General features: G+C 35.5%; 1 protein-coding gene across 1 annotated transcript; it reads right to left on the minus strand.

The window, feature by feature from the left end:
• Nucleotides 1-3,034: 3,034 nt before the first annotated feature.
• LOC140516972 (olfactory receptor 8K3-like) lies at nt 3,035-4,051 on the minus strand. Its single transcript, XM_072627824.1, has one exon. The coding sequence runs from the start codon at nt 4,049-4,051 to the stop codon at nt 3,035-3,037; it is 1,017 nt and encodes a 338-aa protein (XP_072483925.1).
• Nucleotides 4,052-11,722: the final 7,671 nt, after the last annotated feature.

Raw genomic sequence — 11,722 nt, forward strand, 5'->3', positions numbered from 1 at the left:
GCAAACAAGCAGTCAGCCAGTTGGCATGAGTGAAAGAGCTTGTTTCCGATTTTGTTTAAGGGAGCTTGTTTGTGGAAATTCTAGAAGGGGGAAGGCTTAGGACTGGCGTTGTCCTCTGCATTGTTATTGCATATAAATTTTTGTTACTAGGATGGATTTGGCTTTCTGATGTCAGAATAAATATTTTGATTCTGTCTCCTATGTGGAGCGTCTGTTGTATTTCATGATTCAGAATTGCGTTGGGATATTCATGACTGCCAGAGGCAATGTGAATATCTCATTGGCTCTTACAGTGGTGTAGTGGATAAAGTGCCATGCCTTAAATCAGCAAGACTCATTCTTTATTTCAAATCTGGCTTCAGACCCTTTCTAGCTATGTGACCCTGGGCAAATCACTTAACCTTGCTTTCTTCAGTCTTTATATTTATAAAATGAGCTGAAGAAGGAAATGGAAAACCAACGTAATATCTTTAACAAGTGAATCCCCGATGAGGTCATAAAGCATCAGACGTGGCCAAAACAAATGATCAACAAATACAACAATTATCATTTATTTATGACTGTTATTAGACACCTATTTTGGGGAAAGACAATAATGGGCTGAGTGCTGCAAAGTAGATGGATGGCTAATCTTAGAAATATGAAGTTTTAGGCTCAATTCCTGATTCTGGTACATATGAATTCCATCAACTTCATTTATTCATTCTCGTAGTTGTATTCTCAGGGTCTATCACAGTGTATACCACAGAGGACGTGATCATAAATAGTTCTTGATTGCTTCACTGTCAGCCACAATAATGGTTCTTGTTCTCTTGTATTTTTGTTTCCTTATGTGCCTTTTATGTTTAGGCCAAAAATCCATTTTGACATTATTATGGAATATAGCGTTATATTTATAACAAGAGTAATAATAAGTAACATTTAAATACCACTTATTATGTTCCAGTAATCGTGCTAATGACTTGCTAATTTTTTTCTCATTTGGTTGTCATAACAATTCAGGGATGTAGCTATCAACATTATCCTCATTTTACAAGTAAGAAAACTGAAGCAGAGGTTAAAAAAATTGGCAAGAGTCATCCAACTAACTCGGGTCTTCTGACTCCAGGTCTGATGTTCTATCCATTGTTCACCTAGCTCTCGCTTCACAAGCTCATAACCTGCACTCAATCTCGACCAAAATACTTTCTAGTAATCCCACATTTTTTAAAAGTTCTTAAACATGCAATTCATATTATCAGATTTATTTAGCAATGAGTTATTCTTCATGAAACTAACTTATGTAGAATTTCCCAGTCATCTACTTTTGTATTTTCAGTGATGCATGCATATTTCAGTGATGAATGATGATGATTTAACTCTCTGGATTTCATTCTGGAAAAATCAACGATCAGTCATATGCTTCTTTTTTTCCCCTTCTCATGACACTTTTGCCATGAACAAAAAGTTCTATGAACAAAGACACTTTTATACGTCACCTCCAGCCCTGACCTCCATTGACAGATCAAACAACGGAGGATATAATCCACTAAACAAGTGAAAGAATCTTAGATCACATCTTTGGTGGTTTGACTGTTAGTTTCTCAAATATGCCACACCACAGTAAATCCTGCTTAACTTCTAGACACCAACATACTTTTCTTATTGACCTTTGACTTGACAGTCATTTCTTTTTCTTTTCTTCAAAAAAGTAATTATAATTCAGACTTTGATAATTTGTGTTCAACATTTTGTTTTCTCACAAACCTGTTTGAATTATGAATGTTATGCTGTCTTGATAGTGTTGGATACTGGGAAGAGATGATTCTACCTTCTTCATGAGGTTCTTCATCTTGTAACTGATATCTGCCTATCTAGTCTGGAATGAAATTTGTGTCTCAGTGTGTGTGTCCATGCCATTCCTTATCATAATACTTCTGTCCAGCATCCCAGATGAATCTAAAATCTCTATACATAACCACAAGTATTTTTCGTTGTTTAGAACTGCATTACAATGGCATATCATCCCAATATTGTCAAGAAAATTCACTGGAAGAAGAGAACCCTGGAACACCATCCTAACTGCTAGTCCTTTTATTAGGATCACTTGCCCTTTTTTTACTCTTCACTTCCAGTATTTGTGATAAAAAGCAGAGTAATTTTTCAAAGTATAACCTATCCTTGCATGTGAGCCATGATTTCAAACTCCTATTTTTTAGCGCATTTTCTCTTTGTTTTTTGCTCCAGATAACAGAACTGCCAGAGTCATTGGATATCTGTGAATACCTCATCATAAAATTTGAGATTGGAGAAGATGAGGTATCCCCTATGAAAGACCTAGGATACCTCTTTAAAGAGTATAAATCTTTAGTATATTGCTGGGGGAGGGATGAACTTTCAGAATTAATTATATTCATATATCTCCTCAATGGTAGATATTCAAAAAAAAAAACTAACAGCAACTTTCGATTTCCTTCTTCTTATATTTTTATCTGTTGTATGAATTACTAAGCCAAGGTGATATTCTTCAACCCACATGCATCCCACATTCTCTAGATCTCTTTTATGATTAATTCATTTCAATCTGAAATTATCTTATTTCAGTGTTTGCCCAAACTACTAAATATAGGAAAATCTATTGTACAAAAGACACCCAGATCAATAATATATTCGAAATCCTTCCAGTATATAGAAAAATGAAAAATATGTGCATATGGGAAATGAGATAGGAGACCCCAAATTATTACGCCTTGCATGCAACATTTTCTATTAATACCAGGTGACTAAATCAAGGATTGTTTCCCTTCATAAAATGTAAGTTCATTGATGGCACAAAACACTTTTTGTTCATCTTTTTAAGCTCAAATGTAGCAAATTATTTTACGGGTATTTTCTACATGCCTGATAATTAACTGATTCTCCCACACAAGAAAACTTCAACTAAAAGTGAGGGTTTTTTTGCAGAAAAAAAAAATCTCTCCTAACAATTACACAGAGAATACGGGTTTTGTTTTTTTTTTAATGTTAAATGTAAAAAATAACACAAAGTCATTATCTATGCAATTATTAGGAGAGTTATTTTTTTTCCTGCAAAGAGAGCATTGGAACCAATCTCTTCACTGGAAATTGAGAAAATGCTCACATCAGTTTTAAATGCACTTTTCACTTCATTGTTCCTCAAACTGTAGATCAATGGATTGAACATGGGGATGATCAGAGTGTAAAACACAGAGGCTATCTTGTCTGTATCAAAGGAGTGACTAGACTGAGGCTGCAGGTACATGAAGAGAAGTGTTGCATAGAACACGACCACCACTGTGAGATGAGAGCCACAGATGGAAAAGGCTTTGTGCCTGCCCTCAGTAGAGTTTATCCTGAAGATGACCACAAGAATGAGCACATAAGAGACAAGGATAGCCAAGAGGGAATAAACCAAATTAAATGAACAAAGGCTCATAATGATTAGTTCAATCTCACTTGTGTCTGAGCATACAATGGACAATAAAGGAAGACTGTCACAGTAGAAATTCTGTATTACATTAGAATCACAGAAAGACAAGGTAAAAATCTTAATTGTGATCAGTAGGGACACAGTGATGCTATAGATATAAGGGACAGCCAACAAGATGTTGCACACCCTATCTGACATTATTGCCATATAGAGGAGGGGCTTGCAGATAGCCACATAGCTGTCATAAGCCATGGCTGATAGAATGAAAACTTCACTGGTCATAAATATACCAAAGAAGACTAACTGTATTGCACACCAATTGAAGGATATGTTATTTTTCTCCACTATAAAACTGACCAGCATTTTTGGACCAACCACTGTAGAATAGCCAAGATCAACAAATGCCAGATGTGTAAGAAAAAAGTACATGGGAGTTTGGAGGTACGAATCCACACCGGTGAGGATGATCAGACCTAAATTTCCCAGAGCTGTAGACATGTAGCTAAGGAGAAAGAACCCAAAGAGGGCATCTTGAAGTTTCATATGGTTTGTGATGCCCATGAGAATGAATTCAGTTACCTGGTTCCCTTTGGTGTCATTCACCTTGATCATCTTCTCCATCCAAGAAAAATCATCTGAGAATAAAAGGAAGAAGCCTTTACTGAGAATTCTTTGAAGAGTAATTTAAATTATAGTGGCTAGAAATGGTTTAGATGAATGATGAGGAACTTTCCCATCATATTACAATACATGTCATACCATATCATATATCACATCATATCACATGTGACATCACTTATCATGTCATGTGTTAAGGGCTTGTCACAAATAGAAAAGAAATTGAAGATTTATTATACAAAAAGAGGAATAAATCATGAAGTTCTTTGATCCCGAGTGTTAGGACGGGATAATGTTATGAATAACTTCTAAAACATCTTAAATATCCAGTGGGTAGAAGGATTATACTGGGGAAGGGAGAGTATATGAGAGCACGAAAAACAAAATTATATAAACATTTCTAGAAAAACCACCAGATCATAGGTCCTAGCTCTGACCAATATCACAGATGTTTTGTTGCAAACAGAAAAATCAAATGGCTTTTGTCAAGGAACAGTTATAACTAAAAGTGTATGAAAGCACAGGAATCTTTGAGATCTAGTACATGTAACTGGTTATCTTCATCAGAAAAAGTTTAATGTGTCTGTTTTTAAAACCTCTTTCAAGTTTCTGAGAATATCAGGTGTTAAAAATATCAAAATTGTAAACCTGGGACATGCTCAAAATCACTTTTCTTCTAGAAATGTTTTAAACAATTTCACCTTCAGTGAAATGGACTCTTCATGACATCATTCACGTACAAGGCAGGTATAATGATCAGCTTTTTTAGCTGAGCCAGTTGTGATCTTTTGATGTGATCTTTTGATACCTGATATACTTAGATGATCCAAACAAATAATAATGCTACCCACTTACCTGAAAAGTAAAATCTTCTGTGACTTGTTCATGATATCACTGTTACCAAATGGTGGAAGGAGACTTTATGGCTTTTACAGTCCCCAAGAGAATGTGTCCCTAAAGTACTGGAAAAATATAATGAATTTTAGATAATCATGATATGGAAATTGCTTAGACTTAGTATCTGTAATGAATGAAAAATGTCTACATATTCACCTAATTCCATGAAGAATTAATTTTCTAGCTACTATGTGTCAGACTCCTTTTTTGTGGCTATATTGTGCAGGTTATATAAAGTCCAAGAACATTGCAGAAGCTCCTAGGAGAGGTCTCTACCCAATCAGAACACTTTATTTTTGCTATCCATAAACCAGAGACAAATTAGATGAAGAACACCTAGTAGGCAGATTATAACATACATTTGAATGGACTTGCATTTTTGTATGCACATCTGGAATAGATGGTAAAAATGGACTCAGTGTTGGGCCCAGAAATAACCAAAGGGAAGTCAGCAGCTGGACTGCTTTTAGGGAGTTAAAACATTCTCTAGAATGAATAATTTGTACAGTGGATAGAGCCCTTAGCCTACAGTCAGGAAAATATGAGATCAAATCTGCTTTAGCTCTGTGTTCCTTGAAAAGTGATTTAACCTTTATTTATCCCATTTTCCTCCATGCATAATGGGGATAATAATAATAATTTCAGGGCATTTTGTGAGGCTCTAATGAAATTTTTATCAATCAAGTGGTCCAGTGGATATATTGCTAAACTCAGAGTCAGGAATACTTGAATTCAAATGTGACTTCAGACACTTTTTAGCTGTGTGACATTGAGCAAGCCACATAAGCGCTGTCAGTCTCAGTACCCCAAGTTTAAAACTGATATTATAACATCACCCAGCTCCCAGGATTTTTCTGAGGATCGAATGAAGTAATATTTGTAAAATTATTAACGCAGTGTGTGGTACGTGGTAAAAACTTCATAAGTGCCTACTTCCTAAATTTCTAAGTGAAGCATAGTTTTTTTTGACAAATGTCCTTATTCTTAAATATTACTATTCTATAGGTGTTATTGAATGTCTTTTAAAAATGGAGCACAAGAACATCCAAAGAACTTAATCCATTACCAAAAGTCAACCTATTCTAATTTGAGATGATTCTGATTGCTCTGTGAGTGAACATGGATTATTGGCCAGACGTTTGACTTGGCTGGGCCTAAAAGAGGGAAGGCAGATCCAATGTAGCACCGAATTGATATGTGCAATTAAGATATATAGACACTAAAATATATAGAACTATACCATTGAAGTTTGGGTGAAGATGCATGACTTAGATAATAAAGTCTTCTGGTACATCCCATATCTTGTCTTACAATCTTCTACATGTAATAACAAGCCTGGATGTGCTACCTAAAGAGTTGTTTTCATATTTTTATGAACTCTCTGAATTTTGATTCTCTGAAGAAACCATAACATATCGATATTTTTAGTTCATACATACCTCATTTCAGATCTAGAATTTGCCTTTTTCCCTTCTCCTTTCTACCTTTCCAATTTTTTATCATCAATTTTGAATATAACGTAACATTTTCCTGATCTTTCCCTCTACGATATTTACTCGTGCCTTAGACGTAGCAATCCCATTAGAGGTACTTAATAAATACATGGATGTAGATCATGGTGGTGGTGATTAAAATAATTGAAGATGATGTTCAACTAGGTGACACAGTATACAGTTGGCATTGGGAGTACCTGATATTGAATCCTGACTCACTAGCTATGTGACCTTGGACAAGTCATTTAGCTATTGCCAGCCTCAGTTTTCTCATCTGTAAAATGAAGGTATTAGTAGCACTTACCTCACATTATTGTATCAAATGTAATAATGCATAGAAAGTGTTTTGAAAATATAAAAATCCAATATATAATCACAGTTATGATACTGACAATGATAGTGATGGTGTTTATTGCAAGGACGACGATGATGATGATGATGATGATGATGATGATGATGATGATGATGATGATGATGATGATGGTGGTGGTGGTGGTGGTGGTGGTGATTGTGATTATATAGATGGCAAGCTGATTAGACTATGTAGGGATTGGAGTCAAGAAGATCTGCATTCAAATAATCCTTCTAACATTTGCAAGTTTTTTTTAACATTATAAACCATTCAATCTTGCTGATCTAAGTGTATGTCCCTTGCCAGCATTGCCAAGTACTTGATCTCTAGGAATAATTTTGGTTATACCTAAGATATAGACTTGTCCTTAGAATTAGGATGGCCTGAAGGATATGGGATCCTCTATTTTATCAGAAAGAAGGAAAATTGCTGATTTACATCACATCGAAGCCCTATGATCAATTAATCGGCTTTAATGAAATTCAGAAGCAAAGAGGTTGGGTAGTTGCATCCCTGGTTACATCAACAGGAGAAAATCCTAAGAAGAGCTATTCAGTGTGAAGATACCATTCCATTACCTCTTGACATGTAGAGTTGAATGTTGAGGAAAAGTACTATCATTATGGAGCACTTCAGGTAGTTTCGATCAACTACAAAATTGCAAAACAAAAAAAACAACTTTAAAGCACTTAAAACTCTGATCAAGTGGATGAACAACCATATTAACCATGCATTCACAGGACCTATGATTAAATGTGCTGCCTACTTCCTGGCAGTGATGATAGACAGAAAAAGAAAAAAAATATACACCTTAGACCTAACTACTGCTTATATTTGTTTTGTCTGACTATGCTAATTTATTTAAAATATTTTCTTTATTCTTATTCTTTAAATTATATTTCTACAGGGAGAGTAGGGGTTAGGGAGTTAATAGAAAATAATGATGCCAAAAAAGAGGACCATATAAACATTTTTTAATGGAAAGAGCAGGAAAAGAAGAAATATAGAAAGAAGAATAGACAAGCAGGAGAGTTTTGAAAGCAATGTCTAGGTAAATACATACATAAGTATATATGTTAACATATATATGTGTATATCTAAATAAAAATCAAGCAGTGTGAAGTTGATATTCATGGGTTCATATAGAAATCCCATTATTCTCAAATTTGTATACGAAAACTCTCTTTTTTGGTGTTAATATTCAAAATTTAAAAAATCAAAAAAAAAAAAATAAAGACATTACCTAGAAGACCTGTAACGGAATTGTAAAATTTGAACATTACAGGAGACCTCAGCAGTCATCTAGTCTAATCCATATACCACAGGATGACTCACTACAATGTTACGGTTATCCATTATATAACATCTAGCTCATCCTATATATGGACAAGAACACTGCCCACAACATATTCAAGAGTTTATCATTATTTTTTTTGAATGAAGACCCCAATTGAGCGAGAAACTTATTATTGCTAATGCAGCCAAAACCTTCTTTTGATATAGTGATTTATACCCACTCCCCATTCTATACCCATTTTTTCCTGTTAAGTTTGGAGTATTTTTACACAAAAAATCTTTTACCTGTTGGTGCAAATGCAAGTGTATTTGACCCTGTTCTGTCCATTTCAGAGAAGAATGAGGTTCACATGATACCTACATCCTCTAGCCTTTCCTCGGAATTTTTTAAATTCTTATTACATACAGTAATTATTAAAAATATCAAGGTCTACCCCCTTTCTTTCTAGTTTTTATTTTAATATATTTTAACTTTATTTTCCCTTCTTTTTCCCCTCCTAAAACTCTCAGAACTAAGAGAATCCATTCAAAAACTTTGTTTTAAAAATTAATCACCTCAACACCATTGAAAAATGTTAAAATTCTTGAGGGATGCTTGTTTCGGTTCCCCATTAATCTTTTAGCATTATATTCAACTCCATCTAGTTATTTCAATAAATTGATATTTATGATTTTAGATTGTGACTCCCTTGAGAGTAACAACTGGATTGTTTTCTTTTGTTTTTGTCTATCTTTATAACTCCAAGTCTTTGCACAACTTTGGCACGTAGTACATGCTTAATAAGAACTTTTCACTGACTTCATTCTTGTACTTTAGTTTGAATTCCCCACTCAGATCTGTCCTTTTTACTAAAAATCTTTGAAATGCCTTAGAACTTGGGGTAAGAATAATGAAAACAATTCAGGAGCATGCAGAGTAGGGTTGCATGGAGAATTGCTCATGTGTTTGTGTGTGGTTTGTGTGTGTGTGTTTGTTGTCGTTGTTTTTGTTGACCCAAAGACCAGCTATACATAAGCATATATGTCTAGTTTGTTTATATATATATATATATATATATATATATATTTCTCATATATTTTTCTCATTATAAACCTTGTGTATTTCGTAGAATCATAAATGAAAAATGATTAATTACATTTTTGTAGTATCAGCCAAAACCTGGATGCTATCTCTAAGTTGGAAAAATATTCATTATTCTTCATAAGCATTTTTATGAAATAATTTTCTTTGTTAATGTTATTGACAAAACTGGAATTCCAATGTCAGGGTTTGGGGAGAAGAACATTGTCCAAATACGAATCTGAAAACAAGTGAAATATGGAGTTCCGAATCCTCTACAGATGCATGCATATTTCCAATTAAATTGTTCCTTGCCGTACACCAGCAAGTAAATATACTGATTTTCAAACTTAAAAAAATTAAATTTAAGGAAGAAGAAGTATAATTAATGGGTAGCATAATTAGTTGCTGTTAAACTTCTTGGAATGACAGATGTTCAGGGAGTTCTGATGTGTGTTCTCTACATCATGGGGTTATATTTGTTCCCCTCTCTCCATATCCTTAGGAAGACAACCTATCAAATATCTCAAAGTTTTCCTCTTAGCAAAGAATCATGATATATTTAATTACTTAAATAAGTAGGCCACATTAGAAAGTATCTTCCCATATGCAAATCCACAGATTCAGTTAACTGAGGAAACCAAGACTTGCAAGATGTGCCTAGAGTTTTTATTGTACTGGTGCACACTGCCTTTCTCTAACTCTATATATTTTGTGTATATTCATTTCAAATTGAGGAATGAAGAAAATTACAATATAATATCAAAATCATGCTTGCACTTCAGGAATGTAGGAAGAATCTTGATGGAATCCTTATTCATCTCGCCTGGCCCTTATCGAATGATGACCAAGCAGTCAATTAGCAGAATTGGAGTTAATCCATCAAAATTATATACAAGATAATGAAATATCTGCTCTCAATATGCCTATGATGGTTTCATATTAATTCTGTTGTATCACAATACCCACCCCCTCACAAATTCTAGTGTTTTTGCTTGGTTTATTATCTAGAATTTATTTTGTTTGTCACTGGTTTGTACATACTGGTTTGAATGTTGTATTTCCAATTAAAATCGGAACTTAAGAGCAAAGACAGTCTTACCTTTCTTTGTATCTCCCACAATTAGTACAGAATTTGGTAAATAGTAGACACTTAATAAATGAAAAAAATAGGATAAAGTAACATTTACTTCTAAGTCAATATAAGTAAGTTGGAATATCATTAGATCACTCAACAAAATGAAAAAAATAACATGGGTTTAGTCAGACTTCTGAAATTTAAATCCTCCTTCCCTCACCTATACACACGCACATAGCTCCCATTCCTTTCCTTGTAATGCTGCTTATTCTCATAAACAACTTTCTCAGTTGGAAGTAAAAGGAGCCCCAAGAATTAATAGGAAATTCTTGATTCCCCCATCTTGTGGTTTCCCCATCTAATCTACAAAATTTTACTTGATTCTTGGCCCTAGTTTGCTTTTTCTTCTCCCTTATTTACTTTTCTACTACTACCTTCCTTCCAGACCATTACCAACAGGTGTCAAAAAGGTAACCCACTGGGGGTGGGGCCAAGATGGCAGAGTAGACAGACGCACATACACTAGCTCCAAACCCACAGCCCATAGAATATCTGGAAAAAAGAACTCCCGGCGAATTCTGGAGCAGCAGAGGCCACAGAACGGTGGAGGTGAGGAGATTTCTGTTCCAGAGAGCCCTGCAAACCTCTCGCAAAAGGTCCCTCGCGCCCTGGACCTCGAGGTGAGCCCAGCCCTGCCTTGGCCACGTGGCACTAAGAGGAGCAGATCCGAGCGGGCTTCAGGAACGGAATCTCCAGGGGCCGCCCGGGTCCCTCCACCCACAGGTGATGGGTGTCAGTGAGAGGGTCTCTTTGGTGGGTCGAGAGGGGAGTGGGGTGCCCCCATAACTCAGGCCCCCTAGGGAGGCAGCAGTGGAGGCGGGAGCAGACAGGGGCTCCCCAAGCAGGCAGGGGCTCCCCAAACAGGCAGGAGCCCAGATCCATTGTTGAAAGTCTCTGCATAAATCCCCTGAGGGAACTGAGCCCGTGAGGCAGCCCTGCCCCCACCTGAGCACCTGAATTTAATCTCACACTGAATAGCAGCCCCGTCCCCGCCCAAAGCCCTGAGGCTGGGAAGCAGCATTTGAATCTCAGACCCCAACCTCTGGCTGGGCGGATCTGGAGGCAAAGTGGGTGTGAAGAGAATATTCAGAAGTCAAGTCACTGACTCGGAAAATTCCCAGAAAGGGGAAAAAAAATAAGACTATAAAAAGGTAACCCACTATGGATTACTTACTGAATAAGATTAAACACAAGAGGGAAATATATAACAAAATACTACATAACATAAGTAGTTAATGTTAACATGTGGTTTTCTAGGTCAATATGTATCTATAGTGATCCTTATTGGAATGTGACACCCTTCATTTTTTTTTCCTTTTTAATTCTTTAACTATTGCTTAGTTTTCTTTTATTCCTGGTCATTCACTGATTGAGCCCATTATAAGACAATATTTGCCTTAGCTTATGAATCTTATAGTTTACTTTAATATTTGTGAAT

The sequence above is a fragment of the Notamacropus eugenii genome (assembly GCF_028372415.1).
Source record: "Notamacropus eugenii isolate mMacEug1 chromosome Y unlocalized genomic scaffold, mMacEug1.pri_v2 SUPER_Y_unloc_1, whole genome shotgun sequence".
Taxonomy (NCBI): Eukaryota; Metazoa; Chordata; class Mammalia; order Diprotodontia; family Macropodidae; genus Notamacropus; species Notamacropus eugenii.

What these genes read in the sequence shown, in the direction of transcription:
- LOC140516972 (XM_072627824.1), bottom strand. Translation starts at nt 4,051, where the DNA reads ATGGAGAAGATGATCAAGGTGAATGACACCAAAGGGAACCAGGTAACT.